The 25,461-nt window shown below is 36.0% G+C and overlaps 1 protein-coding gene across 6 annotated transcripts in view; it reads left to right on the plus strand.

The window, feature by feature from the left end:
- Positions 1–25,461, plus strand: part of ITSN2 (intersectin 2) — a 134,409-nt gene that overhangs the window by 83,414 nt on the left and 25,534 nt on the right. For 5 of the 6 annotated variants that reach the window (XM_079109612.1, XM_079109611.1, XM_079109615.1 and 2 more), the window contains 7 exons: positions 1,333–1,538; positions 3,364–3,428; positions 5,152–5,318; positions 8,637–8,682; positions 8,769–8,890; positions 9,891–9,987; positions 10,391–10,582. In XM_079109612.1, the coding sequence (XP_078965738.1) occupies positions 1,333–1,538; positions 3,364–3,428; positions 5,152–5,318; positions 8,637–8,682; positions 8,769–8,890; positions 9,891–9,987; positions 10,391–10,582 (895 nt within the window). Of the gene's footprint in view, positions 1–1,332; positions 1,539–3,363; positions 3,429–5,151; positions 5,319–8,636; positions 8,683–8,768; positions 8,891–9,890; positions 9,988–10,390; positions 10,583–14,242; positions 17,466–25,461 lie in introns of those variants that run through there. The other variant, XM_079109616.1, reaches the window with a different exon arrangement.

Genomic DNA, 25,461 nt, shown 5'->3' on the forward strand with positions numbered 1-25,461 from the left:
CAGAGGAAAAGCTTCAGGAACTATAAGGGTTTTAGTGATGTCAGCACTGTGCAGAGAATAAAAGTTCAGAAGAAACTTTTTGTTTTGATGTTATTGGTCTATAAACTTCTCTGGAAGAGGTTCAGTAGTACAATGGTGCAGAACCTAAATTAGAAGGGATCAGTGGGTGACACTGGAAAGCAAGTTGAAGACTATTTCTTTCCAAATTTAGAAGTAGAGGAAAGTAGAAAAGTAACAAAGGAAATTGAAGATGGCAGAGAGGGAATTAATTTTCAGAATATTTTTAGAAAATGAAAGGGCATAATGGAATATTTAGAGGACAAGAGAAGAGGTTAACTTTATTAAAGGAACAAAAATTTTCCTTCCTCTGAGTGGCAAAGAAAGAACAATGAACATGAATATGAAGAAATGAAGAGTTGAAAAGCAGAGGGAGGCTAAGCATAACCACATCTCCGTGCCTGGTGGAGTAAACTAGATCAACTGCACTTAGGAGGCACTGGAAGCTAGAGGAGAGAAAAGATTTGTACTAACTCTTTCCCTTTGTTCCATGATACATATATGATGGATTTATGAATACTTCTGTAGTACTAACTGTTTACCTTCTGTACCAGTGATATTTCCCTGAACTATAGGTATTCCATTAATTGTATTAATTTTATTGATTTTAAGTCAGTCAGTAAATTAAGGTTATGTCATCACCACACCAAACTAGTCTGCTGTTCAAACAATAACTTCATTATACATGAGAAAACAGAAATTTTGGTTACCCTGATCTTTTTAAAATTGTGGCTCAATAGTCTTACCAGTTCAATTCACATTAGCTAAGCTATGGAACCAACCTCGGTGCCCTTCAATAGATGAATGAAGAAAGAAAAGGTGGTATACATATACAAAATGGAATATATTACCATCCATAAGGAAGAATGAAATTATGGCTTTTGCTGGTAAATGGATGGAACTGGAGACTATCATGCTAAGTGAAATAAGCCAATCCCAAAAAAACCAAAGGCCAGATGTTCTCTCTGATGTGTGGACGCTAACCCACAATAGATAGGGTTTGGGGGGTGGAGATTCACTGGATTGGACAGGCAAATGAAAAGGAGAGAGGAGATAGGAATGGGAAAGTTATGGGACATAACTTTCATATGTAATGAAACATGTTATGAACGTATGTTCATATATGAACACATGACCAGTATAACTCCATACTATGTACAACCACAAGAATGGGAAGTTATACTCCACGTATGTGTGATATGTCAAAACGCATTCTGTCATGTATAACTAAAAAGAACAAATAAAAAATAATTTTTTGTGGCTTTGTATTCACAGGGACAGGTTGTAGAAAACCTAAAAGCACAGGCACTTTGTTCCTGGACTGCAAAGAAAGATAACCACTTGAACTTTTCAAAACATGACGTTATTACTGTCTTGGAGCAGCAAGAAAATTGGTGGTTTGGGGAGGTACATGGAGGAAGAGGATGGTTTCCAAAATCTTATGTTAAGATCATTCCTGGGAGTGAAGTAAAGCGAGAAGAGTAAGCATTCTGTGTTCACATGAGGTGTGGATGTTGGTGTTTTCATTCATGAGTCGGCCACGGTATGATTGTGCAATAAAAGGAAAAGTTTGTGCTTAAGTTTGAATATCAGAAAGGTAATTCCTGAAGTGATAAAAGCATATACTTCAGATGTTTGTGCCAGTTTTATAATAGCTTTCTTTCTAGTCATTTCAAATTCAGGAAGTTTTCAAAGTTCTCTACTTAAAATTTTAGATGTGTACCTGAAGATCAGTTAGAAAAGCAACTTTGTGTTTCCTTGGAGCATTTCTCCCTTGTTCACTGTATTTTTTAAGTATTTAAGCAGTTCTTTGCTAGGTCCTCCCCTTTGCCTGATGGGGCATTCCCTCTGGGCCTCCAGGGTTCCTTAACAATAACCTCTCCATTGCTCACACCTACATTCTTTATTAAGTCATAAGCTCCATGAAATTTGTTATTTTTTTTAGTTTTTTTATGCCTACTAGTCTTAATGCATAGTAGCTGCTGAATCATATTAGCTCAGTGAATGAGGAAAGAAGAAAAGAAATGAATTTTCAAATGAACAAAACTAAAAACTAGATAGGTTAAGATCTCTGACCTTCACTTCCCAGTAAAGGTCAAGTCATCAAATACCTTTAATACAAGGAAGTAAGCACTAAAATAGCGAGTTAACTGTCTCTGGAAGTTGATCTAATTAGAAAAGCAGTCTAAATTAATGAAAAGGTATTGGTCTTTGGAAGTAAAGAGGCTTGAGTTTGGTTCTGCCATTTTTGCCAGACTATAAGGAGAAACCTGTTTGTTCTTCAGTTTTCTAGTTGGTTGATGAAAAGATTAACTAATTTTTAAGAATCTTTTTAGTGCTGAATTTCTGTTTATCAACATTTAGTTCAAATGTAGAAATTTACTTTTTGAACTGACCTGGGATTTTGGAAGTGTGAAATAATAGCACTAAGAACAACAATACATAGTTGATATCTGTTTGCTGTGTGCTAGACCCTTTTTAAGAATTATCTCATTTAATTCCATAACACTTGACAGAAAAGAAAACATAAGTGAAGGTAGATTACGTTTAATTGTGTTAGAGGGCATTTCTTCTAACTTTTCATTCTGTAACCGACCTTTCTAAGAGGTAGGTCTTTTAACTGAAAAGCCTGCAGTAATAGAGAACTCAGCACTAAGCAAGGCAGTCCCTTCAGTTGCGGCATAAGTTTTCCTAAGGTTCCCTTCTGTTGACTTGAAAACTGCCTCACTGTGTAATTTACTCATGGGACCTGGGGAGCCTTTGTGCATCCCACAGGTATCTAGATGACCAAACTTCTAGATTACTGAAATCTCCTAGGTTAAAATGGAAATTGTTAAACCTGATCTGATACTTTTAAAAATTTTATTATTTTTATATTTTTAATGTAATACACTCTTAACAAATAATAAAACTCATATATTCCACTCAATTTCCCCTAAGCTAAGTCCCTTAGGTGCATTATCAAAAGACTGCCCTTTTAATAATGTACAGTTGTCTCAGAAGTTCCTTCAGAAAGGCAAAGTACCTCACATTTGAAAAACAATAAATTATATTGAAGTTACTTTGGTATATTTTAAAATGTAAAAGTTTATAATTAGGCAGTTCTTACATCAGAAGGATTTTGTGTGTGAGAGTATTTCTAGTCTGTATGTTAAGATAGTATTTAGATTAATTTGAGGAAGCCCTCAAAGAATTCACTGATGAAAACTGCTGTATCCATCAAATCACCTTTCTTGTTTCTTGCTTGGGTCTTTTGTTGTTGTTGTTTTTGTTTGTTTTTAATTTGTTTGTGTCTTTATTTGGCAGACCAGAAGCTTTATATGCAGCTGTAAATAAGAAAGCTACCTCCATAGCCTATCCAGTTGGAGAAGGTAAGCTTTTGCCAATTTGTAAATCAGATGGGAGTCATTTTAGCAACTGCCTAATTATTTAACTTCACACAGTTATTCTGTCTGTGTCTTCAGTATTAAAATGAGGTTAGAAAACCTGCCCGTATTTATTTCGTGTGAATATTGAGGATATAAAAAAATGACTGAAAGTACTTGGCACTTTAGGAAGTCAGTGCTATTAAAATTCAGCCTAGACTGGCTCAATAAATAAGATTATAAATAAAAAATGTTTTGATGATTGATTATGTAGGTATTTAGGAAGTAATGAAATTTCAGGACATTTAGTTGTTTATAAGGTGCATTTTACTTACAGTATGCCAAGTAAATCACTAAGTAGGATTTGAAGTCAAGGAACTCTTTGTTATAAATATCACAAAGAATTTTTTTCTATAGCCATTTGTGTTTAGAAATTTTGATTATGTTAATGGGATGAAAAATCAAAGATTATCTGCCCTGATTTCAGATATTTGATTAACAGCTATACAGATTTATAAATGAAATATATTTGTCCATTGTAAAATTAGTTGACTAGTTGAAGTGTATTTTGTTTTGCTTAAAAAATAAATTTAATGGCAAAGTGCTCACAGGAGAAAAGAGAGGATAAGCCTACAGTTACGATAAATTCTACTATGAGTAAACAAAAACTGTTTTGAGAAGGACCTGTGAATCCACAGAAATAGCAATGTTGCATCATCTTAAACAACGAGGATCTTAATATAGTGGCAAAGGGGAAAAAAAGACTTCTAGATGGAGGGAAGGAAATGAACCGAGTTATGGCCATGAAGTTGAGGGAACTTTAGCTCACCACTTAGGTTGGGACCACAGGTGTGCTCTGAGTGAGTGCTGTGAGATGGGCCTAGGAAAGCACTTTGGAAATGACTAACTTACTGCAACTTAATAAAGCTTTTAGTTACTTTTTGTTAGATCAGCTAAGTTAGTACTGGGAATGTGACGAGTACTAATTGTAGATTTTTTTATCCTTTCTAGTTTATGATAAAAGATCAAATTGCATGTTAGCAAATATAAGTAGAACTTAGAGAAGAAAGAAAAAGACTTTTAAAGCATAGTCACTGTTTCTTCTAAGTAATAGCAATCACAGGAACAAAAAACAAAGCCAATATAGAAAGTTAGACATTTCCCTCAAAGTAATTCATTAACAGGTATATTTTGAGCATCTATTTGGAGCAAAATACTATGCTCAAAGTTGGGTCATTGTAATAGGTCTTGACTTCTAGTATTGTCTGCTAGATCTTGGGCATTTCCACACTGTATATATATAAAACAGAGTGAAGAATTTAGCAGATTAAAATATTTTGTAAAAGGAAGTTAACAAATTTTTTCATATCTTGACTGTTATCTACCAAGTAACTTAATCTCATTAAGCCTCAGTTTCATTGTCTGTGGATACTAATACCTCTGTAGTTTTGGATAATTCTTTATGATTAAAAAATAATGATGATTACAAGGCAGTTGGGGGAAAAAAACTAATGGTAAAGCTTTATGTAAAATAATCTTTTACTGAGTAATTATTAAATAACCACTTCCATTCCTTTTTCTACCTTCAGGTCTTTTTGTATTAGGTTTCCTTAAGGCATAAGTTCTTTTACAGTAAACTTATACAAGATCTTGGAGATTAACCTAATTTCTTTTTTATTTCTATAAAATCAGAATCAAAATCCACTTCTTTTTGCTTTATTCCCTACAGAATATATTGCACTTTATTCATATTCGAGTGTAGAACCAGGAGATTTGACTTTCACCGAAGGTGAAGAAATATTGGTGACCCAGAAAGATGGAGAGTGGTGGACAGGAAGTATTGGAGATAGAACTGGAATTTTTCCATCAAATTATGTCAAACCAAAAGATCAAGAGGTAGAGTTCTTTTGGTACTAAAACTGAATCATTCCATTTTTGTTGATCAAGATTCATATTCAAAACAGATCATATGTGGTTTTGACCAGACTCCTTTGCTTGTAAGGAAACTACTCACACTAGCTCCAATAACAGAGGTTATTTTAGGAATTCAGTTAGAGAAATAAGAGGGACAAGATTTCATGAAATTCTAAGAACAAAAGCCATATATAGGGCTAAGCCCCATGATCACTAAAACTAAGGAGTGGTTCTAGACTCAGCAGAGCTTACAAAGGACCACCTTGAAGGAGGCTTTAAATCTTTAAGACTCTAACATTACTGTGATTCATCTTACACTCTGAAATTCCTGCTTCTTTTCAGTGCAGATGTTCTCAGACTTTTTATATTCTTAAAAATTTTTGAGGGTTGAGCATGATGGCACACACCAGCACTCGGGAGGCTGAGGCAGGAGGGTTGCAAATATGAGGCCAGCCTTAGCAATTTAGTGAGACCTCAGCAATTTAGCCAGACCCTGTCTCAAAAAACACAAAATAAGAAGAACTGGAAAAGTAGGCCAGTGGTAAAGCTCCCCTGGGTTAAAACCTCAATACAAAAAAAAAAAAAAAAAATTGCTGGGCATTGTGGTGCATGCCTATAATCCCAGCAACTCGGGAGGCTGAGGCAGGAGGATTACAAGTTCAAAGCCAGCCTCAGCAACTTAGCAAGGCCCTAAAAGCAACTCAGCAAGACCCTGTCTCTAAATAAAATATATTTAAAAGGGGCGGTGTTGGCAGGGGATGTGGCTCTCACTGGTTAAGCACCACTGGGTTCAATCCCTGGTACAAAAAGGAAATTATTGGGGACCTCCAGAAGGTTTCTTCTTAAGTATATGGACTATATCTAGTAATATTTACCACAAATCAAAACTGAAATTATTTAAACATTCACTTAAATGTAATAGAATAAAAGACAATCCACTTACCTGTCACCATCTGATATTAGACAAAGGTGCCAAAAATATATCTTGGAAAAAAGACAGCCTTTTTAACAAACAGTGATGGGAAAACTGGATACTTAAATATAGAAAAATGAAATTAGACTCCTATCTCTCACTCTGCACAAAACTCAAATTGAAACTGTTCAAAGACTTACGAATTAGACTAGAAACCTTACAACTGCTAGAAGAAAACATAGGGTCAACACTCCATCATATAGGTGCTAGTGCCAGCTTCCTTAACAAGACCCCCAAAGCACAAGAAGTAAAATCAAGAATCAGTAAGTAGAATGCCATCGAACTAAAAAGATTTTGTACAGCAAAGAAAATGATTAAGATGTGAAGAGAACCTACAGAATGAGAGAAAATCTTGACCAGCTACCCCTCCAATAGCAGATTAATATCCAGAATGTACAAAGAACTCCAAAAATACCACCAAAAACCCCAAATAACCCAATCATATAAATGGGCGAAAAAACTAAATAGGAACTTCTCTAAAGAGGAAATACAGATGACCAACAAATACAAGAAAAAATGTCAAACATCTCTAGCAGTCAGGAAAATAAAAATCTAAACTACAACTAAGATTTCATCTCATTCCAGTCAGAAAGGCAATGATCAAGAATACAAACAACAATAAATGCTGGTGAGGTTGTGGGGGAGAAGGTACACTTATACCTTGTTGGTGGGATGGCAGACAAGTACAACCACTCTGGAAAGCAGTTTGGAGATTCCTCAAAAACCTAGGAATGGGCTGGGGAGATAGCTCAGTTGGTAGAGTGCTTGCCTCGCAAGCACAAGGCCCTGGGTTCAATCCCCAGCACCGCAAAAAAAAAAAAAAAAAAACCTAGGAATGGAACCACTATATGACCCAGCTATCCCACTCCTTGGTATTTTCCCATAAGATCTAAAATCAGTGTACTACAGCAACATATCCACATCAGTGTCTAGAGCTGCATAGTTCACAATAGCTAAATTATGGAATTGATCTAGATACCTGTCAATAGATGAGTGGATTAAGAAATTGTATACACACACACACACACCATGGAATTCTACTCAGCCATAAAAAAGAATGCAGTAAATGAATGGAAATGGAGACTATCATGCTAAGTGAAATTAGCCAAACTCAGAAATTCAAAGATCAAATGTTTTCTCTCATATGTGCAAGCTAGAGTAAAATAAAGGAAAGGAAGGAAGGATAGGATAACATAAAGGACCAAATACAGGACTGGGGTTGTGACTCAGTGGTAGAAGTGCTTGCCTGGCATGCGTGTGGCACTGGGTTCAATCCTCAACATCACATAAAAATGAATAAATAAAATAAAGGTATTATGTCCATTTGACTAAAAAAGTATTTTTAAAAAAAGAACCAAATACAAATTAATAAACAAGTGAAAGGAAGTCTAGAAGAGTAGAGGAAGGAGAAAGAGAGGGGAGGGAGGATGGGAAGGAAAAGGGGAAATCATGAACAGAAATCCATTTCCATTCATGTATGAGTTTGTTATTTACTACTGTGTATAATAAAAAATAAATGAATCTCTAATTTAAAATGGAAGTAATCATAATTGCTTAATAGTATTATTGTGAAAACTAGTTGAATAATGTAATTTCGTAGAGTTAGTGCCTATTACATAATACGCAAAAAATGTTAACTTTACTATCATCAACTCTGCTTAATACTTTTACTGCAGCTGTGTGTCCTAAGAAAAAAATCCTTTTTAACCCCATCCCTTTTTGTTGTTGTTCAAATTTCTAAAAAACAGGAAATATGTTTGGTCCGATTTATCTTTTAACATCAAACAGAAGTCATAGTTTGCTACCCATGGTGTAGTATTTTTGTGTTTAAATCAGATTCAATCAGTATAGTGGTAACATGATTGAAAAAAAAAAAAAAGAATATTGCCTCTTACTCAGCAGGAGCTCTAGATGAGTCAGGGTCCCTAGAGAAAGCAGGAACAAACTCACATGTGCCTAAAACTTAGTATCCAGGACACACATGTTGTGTCTAGTGGGCATTGATGTTAACCCCGTTGATGACCCAGGTGCATTTGGCCTGGATAGTCATGTTTGATATTCAAGAAAGAATGAGAAAATGGGCCCTTTCTGTTTGAGTCAGTGATGATATCACCCACTTACATATTATATGTTCCATTCACAGACTGGATCTCCTTGTTGGATTCTTTTACTTATTTGGTTAATGTAAGGTTGATTACTATTTTGATCTGCATTTAAAGAAACAAAAATTCTGGGGATTAGAATTCTTTAACTCCTAGTACTTTGTACTTTTACATCTGGATTGTTGAAAATGATAAAAAAAAAAAAAAAATGTCTCTTCTTTGTAGAATTTTGGGAGTGCTGGAAAATCTGGACCATCAAACAAAAAACCTGGTATGTATAATAGTGAGCTTGAAAAATTACTAAAGTGTTTACGGGGTCATATATTGAGTTCATAGTTCTGTTTTTCTTCTTTTCAGAGATTGCTCAAGTAACCTCAGCTTATGTTGCTTCTGGTGCTGAACAACTTAGCCTTTCACCAGGGCAGTTAATATTAATTCTGAAGAAAAATACAAGCGGGTGGTGGCAAGGGGAGTTACAGGTAATATTCTTTAATGTCTATTGATTTTATTTTAAATTTTCTGTTAGTTGCAAGTGGACACAATGCCTTTATTTTATTTATTTATCTTTTTTTGTGCTGAGGATTGAACCCTCATGCGTGCTAGGCCAACGCTTAACCACTGAGCTACAACCCCAGCCCTCTATTGACTTATTATAAAAATAATGCATACTAATAAAAAAAATCAGTAAAAATTTTAGATCACCCATAATCTATACCAGCATTATGTTTCCCTCTAGTCTTTTGCCTATTCATTTTTCATACAGTTAAACTGATACAATTGTAAGCAATAATTTAAAGAATAATTTTCTCTAAAGACATAATTGCTTTCCCCTAATGTATGCCTTAGTAAACCACAGGTCACCTTAAAGGAAAGCACAGCCTCCTCTTTGCCTGAATAGGCCCAGGCTGTAGTATACCTTCTAGGAGAAAGGCAGAAAATAATTGAACTGTCCTCTCCTAATCTTAGGTTTTTGAAGCAGCAGTGCAGGGAAAGAGTGCAGACCTAAGTGAGTCTTTTTTTTTTTTCCAAAAATGTCAACAGATGGTTGTAGCATATGTTTTGAGAGAGAAAGAACATTATTCTCTCAGTTCTAAATTTTCCTTACTAGTTAAAACTAAAAAAAAAAAAATTTGGGGGTTGAATGATGAGAGGTATAACTATTTTTATATAAAATTGATAATGGTTATAATACAGAGATAAACATAACTCATTTTTGCAAATCAAATATTATGATTCCTAAAGATCAGTGGGGGTTCAAATTCAGTGCCTTGACAAGGCCCATGTCTCCCATAAACTGACCACTCAGGATATTGCAAGGACTTAGAGATTACCTCCCAATAGCCCAGTGCAAACTGACCTGTCTTTGAATAAGATAAATTCTTTTTTATATCACCAAGATTTCCATAATTTTTAAGTTATGTCTCAATGATTGTTTTAATCTCATCTTTAAATTGTATATTTCTTCTGTTAATTTCATAGGCCAGAGGAAAAAAGCGTCAGAAGGGATGGTTTCCTGCCAGCCATGTTAAACTTTTGGGTCCAAGCAGTGAAAGAACCACACCTGCCTTTCATGCTGGTATGAAAGTGGGTTAATTTGCACTTCATCTTAGAGAGCTTTGTTAAAACCCATCAACTTCTTAAGACTAGCTAACTCTTTGAAAGATGAAAAATGTGTCCCCTCCATACCTCTGCTTAAAAGTAAAATGCCACTGATAACATCCTTCCTGAAAAGTTCCACGTAGGAACAGCCAACTGCTCATTGATAACTTAAACCACTTCACTCCTTGAAATTTTTCACAATGGAATTCCTACACCATTGTACTTAAAGTGAACCAGTTCTCTTGGATTTTTAACCAGAATTTGTTAATTCTTGTTTTTGTAAGACTGGAAATGTGGACAGGAAGGTAGGAAAATTTTTCTTGGGGAAAGTTTTGGTCCTTGTAGGATAATTAATTTTTTAATTATTATTTTTTCGATAGTATGTCAGGTCATCGCCATGTATGACTATGTTGCAAATAATGAAGACGAGCTCAACTTCTCCAAGGGACAACTTATCAATGTTATGAACAAAGATGATCCAGACTGGTGGCAAGGAGAAGCCAATGGAGTGACTGGTCTCTTTCCTTCAAACTACGTTAAGATGACAACAGATTCAGATCCAAGTCAGCAGTGTGAGTAATATCAAATTATTTACCTCTCATCTGGCATGAAAACTTTTAATATGCAGTACAGCATTTATTACTACCCTAGATCATCTCTTAAACTCAGCATTCACAGCAAATGTATATTAATGTTTAAAGAAAAAACAAAAGGAGACATACAAGATCAAAAGTTACACTGCTTTATTTTAAATACTTTTTCCTAGCTTCCAACCTTAGTTTTAGATTTTATCTGAAAAAAATATATAATTTCTCTTATGGGTTCTTTGGTGTTATGTCCATCTACACTGCAGCTTCCCTTCACCACCAACCTCTTTTTCAGCATCTAGTGTTCTTTTTTAGTTTAATAAAAAGTAGCTGGTAGTATAATTGCCCTAGTCACCTATTCAGAATTACCCTTTGATTGTACAGATGCCATTAATTTTGCAATCTTCTCGTTCGTTTCCCGGATGTTTATTCATCATTCAGGTTGGAAGAAAATTAAATAAGGTGTTTAAACTGTTTGCAAAACCCTCATTAGATGATTCTTTAGATAGCTACTTCATGCCACACAGAAAAAGGTATAAATCAAGGTCTGTTTTACTATTTTCAGAACAGTGGTCCAGATCTCAATGTAAAATTTGGTATTATATAAAATTATCTCACTGGACTTGATGGCGCATGCCTGTAATCCCGTCAACTCAGAGGGCTGAGGCAGGAAGATCTCAAGTTTAAGGCTAACTTGGGCAACTTAGCAAAACCTTTTCTCAAAATAAATGGGCTAGGGGTGTATCTCAGTGATAGAACACCCCTGGGTTCAGTCCCCACCCCACAAAAAAAAAGCTGTTTGTGGTGGTGTGCGTTTGTAGTCCCACAACTTGGCTCAGAGGGATCACAAGTTCAAGGCCAACCTCAGCAATTTAAGCAAAACCCTGTCTCAAAATTTTGAAAAGGAGGGTGAGTGGCTAGAGATAGAGCTCAGTAGTCGAGCACCCCTGGGTTTAATTCCCAGTACCAAAAAAGGAAAACATTAACTCTTGGTAGTTACCTAGCCTTTTTTTATAGTTGACAATAAACATAGTATTAATAATAAATTAGGGAATAAACCATACTTGGAAATTCTTTTTACTTTTATAAAATGTACATTGTTTTCACTGTCCTTTCAATTTTTCATTTCGTTTACAAAATAAGTCATGATTTGCATTTTTATCATTAGTGAAATAATCAAGATTTAGCCTTTCATTTTATTTTAGTTGCTGGGAATATGTGTGTGGTAATTCAGTCAAAACTGAGATACATTTGTGATCCAGTTGCACACTGAATCACAGTTATTTCATACCACATCTGTGTTTTCACTTTAGAGCTTTGTAAAGATAGTGCTGATCTTGGGAGAAGATATGCCTTTAGATAAATCAACTGAATCTTCAATTTGGAGACGAGGAGTCCGGGTCTTAATGGTTTGACTCTTCCCCCAAAGTCTTAGGGTTTCAGGAGCAGTGGTAAAGAAAATGGTAACAACTTGGGTTGCCTGATGAATGGCCATTTTTAAGTTTTGCTGGTGATTTTTCAGTTTCCAGTAATAAATTAGAATTCTGTTTATAATTAGAATTACCTGCAGCATCTTTCTGAGAACTCTGAGGAGATGATTCTTTGAGACTTAACTGCAGCTGGAAGATCTTTGGTAGTGATCTCCAGCTTCATTCCATCCTGTCTGTACACTTAGCTTTTGCAACATCTGTGATCTAAAGTGATGGCATTTAAAATTTTTGTTATTTTTAGTCTTGTTTCCAGTGGTGGAATACTTTTTTTTTTTTAAATTAAGTCTCATACGATAAAGAATATAAATCACAGATAAAAGCTGTTCTAAAGGAAGGGCAATATTGTACCCCATGCTTTCCCTTCCTTCCCCTTATTTCATGATAGTCCTTTCAGGTTCCCTTCTAGGGCTAATTCAAAAATCACTGTTCTAGAGAAATCTACTTCAAGACAGTGAGTCTCTGAGGAAATTAACCTTTCCTGGAAGTTGTAACAACATTTTATTCTTAAACTGCATAGAAGGCTGCCAATAAATTGTTCAATACATAAGTGATACATACAGAAAATAGACTGAAATTAGTTGTCCAAAGACACTTACCATACAGATTACTTTTGGTCAAAGAATGCTTTGTGTGCCATTCTAGTGTGGGTAGAACCGGCAGAGCGGAGAAGTGCTCTGTGATGGAACTTTCTACAGCAATGGAAGAATCTACATCTGCACCATGGAGTATAGTGGCCACTTGCCACAGGTACCTTTGAACATCTGGAGTGTGGCTCATATGACTGAAAAACTCAATCTTTAATTTAATTTTAATTAATTAAACGGAAATAGACACTTGTGGCTGGTGGCTACTGTATTGGGCCAGCACAACTCTTAGAAGACAACTACTTTCAAACCTTCCCTGAAGTAAAATAAGGAAATAGTAATATTGAAACATAAAAATAAGAAAAGGAAAAGTTACTGACCCACACAATAATTTTAAAGGAAGGAAATTCCTGTGTGCTTCAGATTTTATTTTTTATGGTGTTTTCAGATTTTATGAAAACATTTCTACTATTCAGCATAGAATACTTATTCATTTCATAAGTATTCTTTAAATGTCCTCAACATGCTTAGAAACACTGGGAACACAAGCACTACAGTCCCTGCTTCAGTTTTTCATTCCTTGCTGTGAAGTAGATTCAGAGTGGTGGGGAACAGACATTCAGATAAACTTTACAGTTGCTATAATGAATATTCATACAAATAGAGGATTTCCCCTATATCTGTGTGGGGAAGAAGTAGTGTCATCATTGGAAGACTTCACAGAGGGCTTTTAATCTGGAACATGAAGGATAAGTAGTATAACAGTTCGCTAGAAAGGCAGATGTTGAGAATGGGAGGAGGCACCAGTTATTTTCTTGATCATTTTACATATTCAGAGCTAGGAAAATAGAATGCTCGAGCTATTATTTCAAAATAGGAGTAATTTTGAAGTTCTCTTTGTTATAAAATTATTACCAGTAAGTTAATCTTTTACTTTGTTTTTGGTTGATACATATCGTTTTTTAAATTCGAGCATATCGAAAAACTGAAAACTTTATTGTTTTGCCTCAACAAATGACCAAGGGCTCATCATCCTTCCTGGAATGAAAGAGCTCTCAATTCTGTAATTCTCAAGACAATTCACACTTAGATTCCTCTAAGAAAGCTTATTGTTTGGCTAAAAGAACCATCTAAATCACCTAGGAAACCAAAGAGTGCCAGTTTTGTTTACTTGAAATAATTACTAGAAACTGAAGAGTCATAATTGCTTTTTCAAAAATGAAGAATAGAGTTAATTGTATTGGTATCAAATTGAGTTTGTATAAACCCATAGTTTTAGTAGGAAATGGTTCAGAAAATGCTTAATCCTTAAAGTAAGAAAGTGATTTGAGACCTTTGTTACACTACTAGATTTTTAGAAATGAATCATCTGTCTCTAATCTTTCCATGAGGCTTTAAGAGCTGGTTAAATTATAAATTACCACTTATGTTTTTCTGGCCCTTATAAATATTATTTTCATTTTTAAAGATTGTGAATTTGTTTAGTTGATGTTGCATGTTATTAGTCAAATTTTTCCTCACCCACCTAATTTGCGTTATGTTCATTTTATTCCTCATTTTTCTTTTTTTAGGACCCAATGTTGTCTTCCAGTTGTGAAAGCACCCCAGAGACCCACTATCCAAGTTTGACTCTAGCGTGGAGTCAGGGCAGGCAGCCCTGATCAAATATCTCCTACACAATTCATTTACTTCGTTTGAATGTTAGAGCCACTTGTGATTATTTCTTTGTGTTTCTGATTTACAGTTAAAATTTATTGTAACAAGTTCAAGGATAGTGGGTCTTTGTGTGGCTTTCCCTGCTGTTCACTCTGGCATCCTTTAGTATTTTTCTTCTTTTTTAATTTGGTAATCGTAGGTCATTAGCATGCATATTGAGTTTGCCCTTACATGGTGGGAGTTCAAACACACAAAGACCCACTATTTGCACAAACTGTTCTCTCTGGTTTGGAATGGGCTGCCATGCTTTTCTAATGTTATTGCAACATGTATATTCATTACAGAATTGAGATGAAGTTTGCTTATATTCCACTATTATGTTTGATCTAATCCTAATCACAGTGAGTCCTTAATTGGCTCAGTTCATGATCTGCCCTCAAATATGCACTGTTTATTACTTTCTAATATGCCACTCTGAGTGTCAATATTTAGATTCGTTGAAAGGCCAGGAACTGGAAATAGCCTTTTCTCTATTTTCTGTGTAATTGGAGTGGGAGCAATAACATTTAGGGGGAGCTTTTCTTATATCACAGAAGAGGAAAGTGGCCTGCTCGGGTGGGTGTGTGCCAAGTGGGCTGTGTGTGTTTAGTCTGCTTCAACTGCCCAAGAATAGGCACTTACTCTGGTAGTTCCTATAGGCTCTTTATGTGCGCTGGGCTGATAAAGATACTATGTCATGTGCGGTAGCATTTAGTTTTTACTTCTTTATTGATAATTTAAAAATAGATTACTTTTCATAAATGAAAAACTCCCATCATTGACTGTGAGACATGAAACCTTTCCTAACTTAAATATATCTCTAATATTTTTTAAAGTCAAAATTCACATTACCTATTTAATCAGGTCACTGCATGTCCCAAAACATAAAAGGACACTAGTTGGCATTCTTAATGTATTTAGTAAAGATCATAAAGAATCCTAGAAGAGTTTAAGTGCCCCCGAAGCAGGCATACAGGCTCTAGTCAAGGACCCAGTGAAGGAAAGATGTGTAAGAGCTGGCATTCCTCTATGTCTGTGAAGCTTCTTTGAGGTTAGGAAATCAGTTTTACCACCCCAAGTTCTCTGGCAGTATCTGTTGTTTGACCACATTGACTGCTTTGGCATAGGATTTTACCTCTCCTTGAATGGAAACACTTTTAAAGTAACAGACATTATTATGAACTAATATATGTGAGAGTACTTAGCTGAAACAAAAAGGAGTTTTAATAGACAGTATTAAAATATATTTGAAAATCAATGAGAGTTTATGCAATTTTAAGTGTTTACAAATTGCAGTGCAATCTGTTCATGAATGTCTAAGTATTATCAGGAAAAGTGTACATATAATCAGTCTTATTTGCTCAGAATTCTTTAAGAAAAGTGAAATGTTTTTATACCTCCCAGTTTAAGTTAGAAGCATATTTTGTGCAGTATTTATGTTAATGTGCCTATGCATTATGAATGAATTATTTTAGTCATACATTGTTTAAATCATAACTTTATGACATGAGAAAGAACCAGTAGTTTAGTTAAAGCTTCACAAAGTTCAAATGTCTGTGTTCCCAAATATTTCACATTGTTGGAGTGTAGAGAGAGATGTGTATATGCTCCCTGGGGTGGGGATTTTTAGTTATTAGACCCCCTCCACTTTTAGCATTTGGCATCACTATGATATTTTATAAATATGACATTAATAGGAAAGCAATAATATCATTTTACAGGTAGAATAACATTTGCCTGCAGTCACTAAAAAGAGAGTGCAAAGACTGAGTCCTTGTGAATTCAACTGACTTCCAAATTGTAAGGATTACCTGGTCTTGCCTTCTACCTTCTGAACTTTCTAGTTCTATACTCTTTTTAGTTAAGTTTAAGGACAGTTGCTTTAAATACTGACAGTAAAAATTAGACCACTGTTAATTAACCACATTAGTTACTCTAACAGTTTTTCCCTGTAATTTTGAATTGGGGTTTCAAAATTAACTTATACCGATAAGTTATTTCAAAGGTATTTCTATAGCTCAAATCACTTCACTTTTACACTGATAAATATAGATCATTAGGAATGACATTCATTCAGGTGGAGTTTAACATCTATAATCAGTCTGAAAATAATGTGTTCATCAGGTACGTATGAATTAAATCGTACATTGTTCTGATATTTACACTGAATGTCAGTATGGAAAAACACTTAACTGTACTAACTGAAATACCATTCTGTGTGTAGTTACTATGTCATATGTTTTTGAGAGAAAGCTAAAAGGAAAGGAAATGATATGACATATCCCATGAGACCTGTTTTAAAAGTGCATGCAATCCTTTGCAATACCTCATTCAGCCAAGTATTTGTTCTCCTCCTCATCCACTGTAAGGCAGCTTTCAATTTGATTAGAAGGAAAGAGGTTATTAGAAACACAGAATTTTTAAGTGGGAATACAACTGAATAAATTCAAACCCTGAAGCAGGTAAAGAATAAAAATACCTGTTTATATAAAGATTTTAATACTTTAAAAGTATGTAATTAAACTTGACCAGTTTTCCAGCCATGAAAAAAATCAGTTCTAAAACCAAAGCTAATTCTTAGAAAAGTGGAAAATTAAAATCAGCCCTATCCATTAGTTTCTCTAAAACTTAGTCATTTTGAAATAATCCAACTATTTTAAAAAATGTAATTGCTATTCTAATGTTTTAAAATGCAATATGAATACTGTAGTTTAAAAAGAAAGAAAGTGGGAAAGAAAAGGTAGAGAAAGAAATGCCAATTCCAGTCCAAAGCTTTATTTGCCAAGTTTTCTTAGAATGAATTTTAACAAGTTATGAATTCTTGTAAATAAAATCTATAATGGAAATATTGAGAGACTTTTGCCTAAAGTGGCATTATTGGATGCTACTGTGATGCTACTGTAATGTAATAAATTATTAAATTGTTGCAAAGTGCTGTTTTTGCCTTAAATTTTTATTTTGTGTGTCTTGGAAACTATATAGTATTAAAGGTATTGAGATTGTGCAAATGCTGGGCACGCTTGGCATGAGATAATCTGTTATTTTTACAAATTGTAATATAACTATGCAAGTGTGTTTATTAAAAGGACACAAACTACATTACTTGTATTGTGTATTTCTTTTAAAGCATCCTTTAAAATTTATTTTTAATTGTTAACATGTAGGTGTGATTAAGTGTCTTTGAAATTTCTCTCTTGTTTTCTTAATGTAGTCTCTGGGTATAGTCAAGCAAATCGTTTTATATCACGGGGGCAAAATAAATTAAGATATTTTGATCTACAATAATCATCTATCTCAAGCAAAAGAAATTTTTATTTTAATATGCTGTTACTTCCAGAATTAAAGGAAAATATAATGTAAGCTACGAATAGACTTTCATCTTACTGAACAACTTTTACTACAACTTTTTTTCTAAAGGAGTGAAAGGAACTTACAAATTAATACTGCAAATGTGAAGTAAGACTTTTTAGTAGAAATTAGGAGTCTGTATGAAAGTACCTGCAGTGAATGCTTGGGGTCATCACAGTCAAACAAAATATGACACCTGAGTAATTAAGTTGGTGGTTTTTTAAGCCCTTGGGTGGGAAAGAAAAGTATGGATCAAAATCTAACTCATCGACGCCTACGATAAATAACCTCTTCTAAAATCCTTTCCCCGTTGCTGGAAGGTTATCCAACTAACATGTATTGAGTATTTTTTACATGAGGCCAAACAGAGTACCAGGTACTAGGGATGCAAAAATGATTGTGATAGGGTCCTAGCCTTAGGTGGTTGCATAGCTCTGTGAGGGACTCAGGGTCATAAGCAGATAATTATAAAACAGCATAGTAAGCACAGCAGCAGGTACTTACTGGGCTCACAGGAGTACAGAGGAGGAATACCTGATTCAACCATAGATTGGTGAGGGAAAGAAGACATCCTGGAGGAAGCAACTACCAAATCCATATGATAATAGGGTAAGCAACATTGTGGGGGCTTGAGATGTAATCATAAGCAGTTCAATGTTGCTAGAGACAGTGCAAAGCCAGGACCAGTGGAAGTTGAGGCTTAAGAAGCAGGACAAGGGTTAAATCATGGATTCCCTAGTTTTTCTAGAGAAAAACTTAGCAATGCCTCAGTCCTGATTCAAATGGCCTGAAAGTTAGACTGTGCATGGGGATTTTTGAAAGCTCCCCAGGTTATTCTGACATGCAGCCATGGTGAATAAAAAGTAAAGAAAGAGTTTCGAGGGAAATTTAGCATGAGTTGAAGGTCAGTGGAATGTGAGGGTAGGTGGAAGAGTCAGTTATTCCTAGGTTTATATCTTGAGTAACAGTGGGATAATGGTGCCACCAATTGCAGTAAAGAACCAGAGTTGGGGGAAGAAGATGAGTTAGGTTTTTATTTATAAAGTGCCTGTGGGACATCCAGATAGAATTGTCCAGAAAGTGGTCAGATATAAACAAAATATACAGCCTCAGACATCAGCTGATGGAATGATGTGCTACCATGCATACCGGTGGCTGTCAAACCAGAGAAAGTTGATGAGGTTACTTGGGGAGAAGATCAGACCTTTGAGAGCCACAAGTTAAGATTCGAAAAATAGATTGTTATGCTAATGTTGCCCCATTTAATGAAATTTTATTTATGCAACCATTGATGGTACCAGAAAAAGAAAAAAGGAAAAAGCATTCTTTTTTTTTTTAACCTTTATTTGTTTATTTATTTTTATGTGGTGCTGAGAATCGAACCCAGTGCCTCACACGTGCTAGGCAAGCGCTCTACCACTGAGCCACAACCCCAGCCCCGGAAAAGCATTCTTTATTGAGGACTTACTAGTGTAAGTACTTTTCTAAGCTCCTTCAGTGTAATTCAGTACTTTTTTTGAGAGGGAGGGGGGTAGATTCTGAGGTTGAACCCAGAGGCACTTAACCATTGATCCACATCCCCAGCCCTTTATAGTTTATTTTATTTAAAGATGGGGTCTTGCTGAGTTACTAGGGCCTCACTAAATTGCTGAGACTGGCTTTGCATTTACCATCTTCCTACCTCAGCCTAAGCTGCTGGAATTACAGGTGTGCGCCACCACACTCAGCTCATGAGATTGTTGGCTGTTTGTATATCTTTGGAGAAATGTCTATGCAGATCTTTTGCTTATTTTTTAATTGAGTTATTAGTCTACATAATCACTTTTTAAGACTATTTTTAGATGAGTTTTAGGTTCACAGCAAAACTACAAGGAAGGTTTATATATTCTAATGCCCTCCACCCCAATACATGCTTAGCCTTTGCATTACATCCCCCACCTCAGCAGGACATCTGTTAACAGTTGAACCTGCACCGACCTGTCATCATTGCCCAAAGTCTTGGCCTAATACACTGTGAGTTTGGACAAATCATAATGACATGTATCCACCATTTGGTGTATTCCAAAGTAATTTCACTGTCCTGAGAAGTCTCTGTGCTCCACCTGATCATCCCTTCCTCCCCTCTAGCCCTGACAACCACAGGTCTTTTTGCTGTCTCCTTGATTTTGCCTTTTACAGAATGTTACATGGTTATAATCATACAGTATGTAGCCTTAGCTCTTCTAGTAATGTGCATGTTTCCTCTGTATCTGTCAAAACTTGATAATTCTTTTATTTTTGATGCTGAATAATATTCCGTTGTCTAGAGGTATCACATTTTGTTTATCTATTCACTTGCTGAAAGACATCTTGGTTGCTTCCAAGTTTGGGCAATTACGTATAAAGCTACTATAAGGATCTATATGCTGGTTTTTATGTGGACATGTTTTTAGTTCCTTTGAGTAAATACCAAAGAGCATGATTGCTGAATCATAGACTATATTTGGTATTGTAACAGCCAAACTGTTCTGAAGTGATGGTACCATTTGGTATCCTACCAGCAGTGAGTTAGAACTCCTATTGCTCCATATCCTTGGTTTTGTGAGCATTTTGGATACTGACCAGTATAATAGATGTACAGTGGTATTGTGTTTTAATTTACATTTCTCTAAAAACATTGATGTAGATAATCTTTCCATGTGCATATTTGCCATCTGTATATCTTCTTTAGTAAGGTTTCTGTTGAGATCTTTGGTCTATTTTAAATATCGAGTTGTTTTCCTATTTTTAACAGTACTTAGGGCTAGGGTTGTGGCTCAGTGGTGGAGCACTTACCTGGCACATGTGAGGCACTGGGTTCAATTCTCAGCACCACATAAAAATAAAATAAATGTATTGTGTCCATCTATAACAACAACAAAAAAATGCTTAGTATAGTTTGGACAATAATACTTTATCAGATGTCTTTTACAGATATTTTCTCCGAGTCTGTGGCTTATCTTTCTTGACCATGTCTTTCACAGAGCAGAAATTTTTAGTGAAGTCCAGCTTATCAATTCTTTCTTTTATAGACTAAACCTTAAAAGTCATCACCGGGGTTGGGGAGATAGCTCAGTTGGTAGAGCGCTTGCCTCACAAGCACTATAAACCCCAGGTTCAATCCCCAGTACCACAGAAAAAAAAAAAAAACATTTAGACTTTCTTTTTGCATGTGGATATCCACTTGTTGGAACTCTTTGGAACTCTTTTTCTTTTTTTGGTAGGGGTGGTGGTGGGATTTGAACCCAGGATCTTAATACATACCGGGCAAGTAGTTTACCACTGAGCTACATCTTCAGCCTCTACTTGTTAAAACTAAATAAGCCTTGAAGTCAAGTAGTGTCAGTCCTCCAACCTTTGTCTTCTAAATTATTGTATTGGCTATTCTGGGGTCTTTGTCTTTCCACATAAACGTTAGAATCAGCTTTAAATCACTTTTTTTAATGTTGGTCTTTAACAAAAACAACAAATTATGAAAGTTGTTCTTTTTTTTTTTTTGGTGTGGGGGTGGTATCTGGGATTGAACTCAGTGACACTCAACCACTGAGCCACATCCCCAGCCCTATTTCGTATTTTATTTAGGAACAGGGAGGGTCTCACTGAGTTGCTTAGTGCCTCACTGTTGCTGAGGCTGGCTTTGAACTCATGATCCTCCTGTCTCAGCCTCCCAAACTGCTGGGATTACAGGCATGCACCTCTGTGCCTGACTGAAAAATGGTTTTACGGGGGACATTAATGCTGTTATCAAAGGGCAAAAATCACTTGGTCTTTAGAGAGAGTGATAAATGAGTATAGTGGGAATTAAGTAACTTTGGACCCTAGTTCTACTCTCTGAGCTTTAGCCTTGTCTGCATAATGAGGACAGGAATACCTACAGGTGAGGCTTAGGCATTTGTAAAGCAGTAATTCACTGCCTGGCTCATAATAGATGCTAGAGATAATAATTAACATGTAATAAACATTTACTGTGCACCAAGTGATGCAGTAAGCATTTTGAGGTATCTGGATGAGTGAGTGTGGATTGGAATTTAAGTTTAGATCTGACTCCAGAGCTTGTTTTCCTCAGCCACCGCGGCCACCACCACCACCACCAAACCGCAAAAGGAGAACAATCACCAGTTAATTCCAAAATAAAGGTGAGAAGAAGGTGAAGAAAATTAACTGCTTTAGATGAAGAACCTGGAAGCTTCCTGAAAGAACCTTCCACTGAATCCCTATGTCACCTGTGATTACTTGTTAGCCCCATGAAATCAGAGTCGGGAAATGTAGGTTCTAAATTCAGCATTTTGGGACAGTCTCCACTTACTTAGTCATAAATAAGTTGAAAATATGAGCTGTATGATCATACCATTGGGGGAGATTAGAGGTGTAGTAGGCTCTTCAGTAATACCAAGAAAAAATATGTGTGCATATGAAATTCCTTTTGCCCCAGGACAGTACTGGTAGAAAGTGCTGCAACGTATGGATTTGTAATTAGCTATTAGCTACATAGTTCTAAGTGCGTGCATGACAGAGCAGAGGAGTATACAAAGGAACCAGTTTCTGTACTTAGACATAAACAAGATTTAGAGGAGAGAAAGGGCCCTGTTGGCTTTTGCAGGGTCTTGAGGTAAAAAAAATTACCTCAAGGGAAAAAAAAAATTATTCTAAATTCTTTTCCCTCCACAATTCATCTTGGCATAAGACCAGGTCAGGTTTATACACGCTGTCTTCAGTGGGTGCAGTGTAAGCACCACTTAATATGGCTTGCCCTTTCCAAGTGGAAGAGTAGAATCCAGATCCCTAGATTTAGAGATCTGGTTGCTCTGAAGGCTATAGTAAGCGACTTGCCACCAAGCTTCAGATGCTGTATTTATACAGGAGGGGATTAAGGCGACCGTGTTAGAGGATCGATCGCATCTTGGTAACAGCTTTTTTATTGTTGGAATTTAAAGTTCTACATTGGGTAAACATGAAGAAACTACTGTTTCATGACTTCTCTTCATAACAATCTAAATTCTAGGGCTAAGGATGTACAGTACAGAGGTTGAGCACTAGCCTTGCACGTGCAAGGCCCAGTATTGAAAAAAAAAAAAAAAAAGGCAGATCCATAGTAGTCGCACATTAAATTCCCTCAGTGAGTCAGTGATATGACTCTTGCAGGCTGGAAAGCAGTACAGATATTAACCTGAACTAACTGCTCTAGGAGCCCATGTATGAACTTCAGTACTTTAGTCTACCATTAAGTGGTCTTTGTTATCTTAGGTTTATGACCTTTTATAGTAGATTAAAAACTAAAAAAAAAAAAAAAAACTAAAATCCAATAAAATTTTTCTTTAATCCTTTGTATTTATCAACAGACTTGCTTTTGATAATTCTAGAACACTGTTTTCTGATAGCCATGTATTTTGCTTTCTGATAGTCTGTGGCTTTAAAGTGCAATAAGAACTTCTTCCCTTTATGTTTAAGTGAGCAACATAATACCTGATGACAAAAAAAAAAAAAAATGGCAGTCATTTAAAGACGCAAAAATTTAGAAATTTCAAAGGGGCTGGGGGTGTAGCTCAGTGATAAAGCACTTGCCTCACATGTGAGAACATGGAGTCTGTTCCCAGCACCGCCCAAATAAAAAGGTAAAAATTTGTTCATGAATTGTTTAAATTTTCAAAAACAAAAACAAATATACAGGCTTTGTGGTACATAGTTTATACTCCATAAATATTTGCAAAGTGGATAAAAGACTATTCTCTTACAAAATAAAATATCCAATAATTTTCTAGTACCCTGATAAAATTTCAATATAAAGGCAGCCTTCAGGAAAATGCACCTAGTTTAGTCATCTGGATTTACTTTTAAAATCTTATATTTTCACTGAGCTTGAACACAGTACAAAACCATTATCTACTACTCTGACTGCTTAACTGAGTACACAGAGAATAGCCTTGCTCAAGGCCATTGCTCTCAGAATGGGCCAGCACTTATCTGGGATGTATTACGTAATCTGAACAAGCCCTCTCTGTTAGTGCATTATCTTTTGTCCTTCACCTTTTGAAATCTTCCAGAACTTTCTCCTCTCCTGTCTTAAGGATCTTTCTTTTGCTTCTTATTGTTGCTTGCACGATAACTTAGAACAGTGGTTCCCAGCTGTGATGGTGGGACACAGAACTTTCATAACTGTGATTCATAATTTGCCTCCCCATCTTCACATTCTCCCACAGCACGAGGGTCTCGTGGCCCAACCCACTGCTAATTATTTCTCTGGGAACTTCAAGCTGATCTCTCAATTTTCTTCTTTGCCCACTCTTCCTATGTACCAGAAGAAAAAAAAAAATCTGCCTGGAAGTTTTCATCAGTTTCTCTGACAACCTGTTCTTATATATATATATATATATATATATTTTTTTTTTTTTTTTTTTTTTTTTTTTTTTTTGGGTGCTGGGGATCAAACCCAGGGCCTTGTGCTTGCAAGGCAATCACTCTATCAACTGAGCTATCTCCCCAGCCCCTTGACAACCTGTTCTTAATGTTGCTGTTCTGTCTGTCCCCTGAAGCTCAGAGTTCATCTTCATGTCACATCCTATAAGCATTTATTGGTATGGCACTGGGTATATAGCAGATTATAAAACAGACAAAAATCCTGACCTCTTGGAGATAGCAGGTGAGTAGGGTGAAACAGAAAACAAAGTGTGTAGTGTCTTAGAAACAGAAACAGGAAAGTGCTGGGGAGGAAGGGGATCAAGGGATCTCATTTTAAATGTGCCATTCAAATGAAGCTTCTTCCCATTGGTGATGTCAGACCACAGACCTGAAGGGCCTGAGGGCTATCTGCAGGAAGCCAGGTGGCTAGCTGGAGGATCATTTGAGGCAGAGGGGACAGCACAGGCAAAGGCCCTGAAGCAGTAGTGTGCATGTAATGAGAACAGCATGGTGGCCAGTGCAGCTGGAATGGAAGAGAGAGCATTAGGGAAAAATGAGGATGGGATAATTGAGGATATGGGAGAGATTATTTGGGTTTTCATGTGCAGTTTGTTATAACTTTCGCCTTTGTTTGGAGTAAGAATAACTCTCTGGAGGGTTTTACTCATAGGAGTGACATGACCTGAGATGGTTTTAACATGGTTGCTCTGGCTTGCTAGGTTAGAGTGGGAGGGGGAACAATCAGAAGCAAGGAAGTACATTAGGACACTAGTTCTGTAATCTGAGTAAAAGGTGATGGTTACTTGAATTAGGACGAAGTGATAAATTTGGTGAGAAGTGGTCAAATTATGGATGTATTTTGAAGATAGAGCCAACAGGGGGATTGAATGTGGAGTGTGAGAAGTATGAAAGATGTCTTCAAAGATCTTGGCCTGATCACACACCCTGTCCTTGACCATCTCCTTCTTAACAACACTCCAGGGAGTTTCCTTTATCTGTGTGAACCAAGTCAGTCCCACGAGTTAAGGAAGTAGTGTAGAATTAGAATAGGTCTGTCTTTCCTTGTTGGATGTTTCTCTTTTCCCACAGTGGGCCATCCAGCATGATGGGGAGCTATTTATTGAAATTAAAGATTTTTTGTGCAAAAAAAAGATCTTTCCCTGATCCATCAGAGAGATGATATTACCATTTGCCTAGGTAGAAAATAATGAAAGAGTAACGGGTTGGGGCAAGATGATTAGGAGCTGGCTTTTAATGTTATCTTGATGTACCTTGTAGACATCCAGGTGAAGTTACTGAGAATACATGAAGCTTAGAGTGGAGTATAGATTTT

This window comes from Sciurus vulgaris, assembly GCF_902686455.1.
Source record: "Sciurus vulgaris genome assembly, chromosome: 14".
Classification (NCBI taxonomy): domain Eukaryota; kingdom Metazoa; phylum Chordata; class Mammalia; order Rodentia; family Sciuridae; genus Sciurus; species Sciurus vulgaris.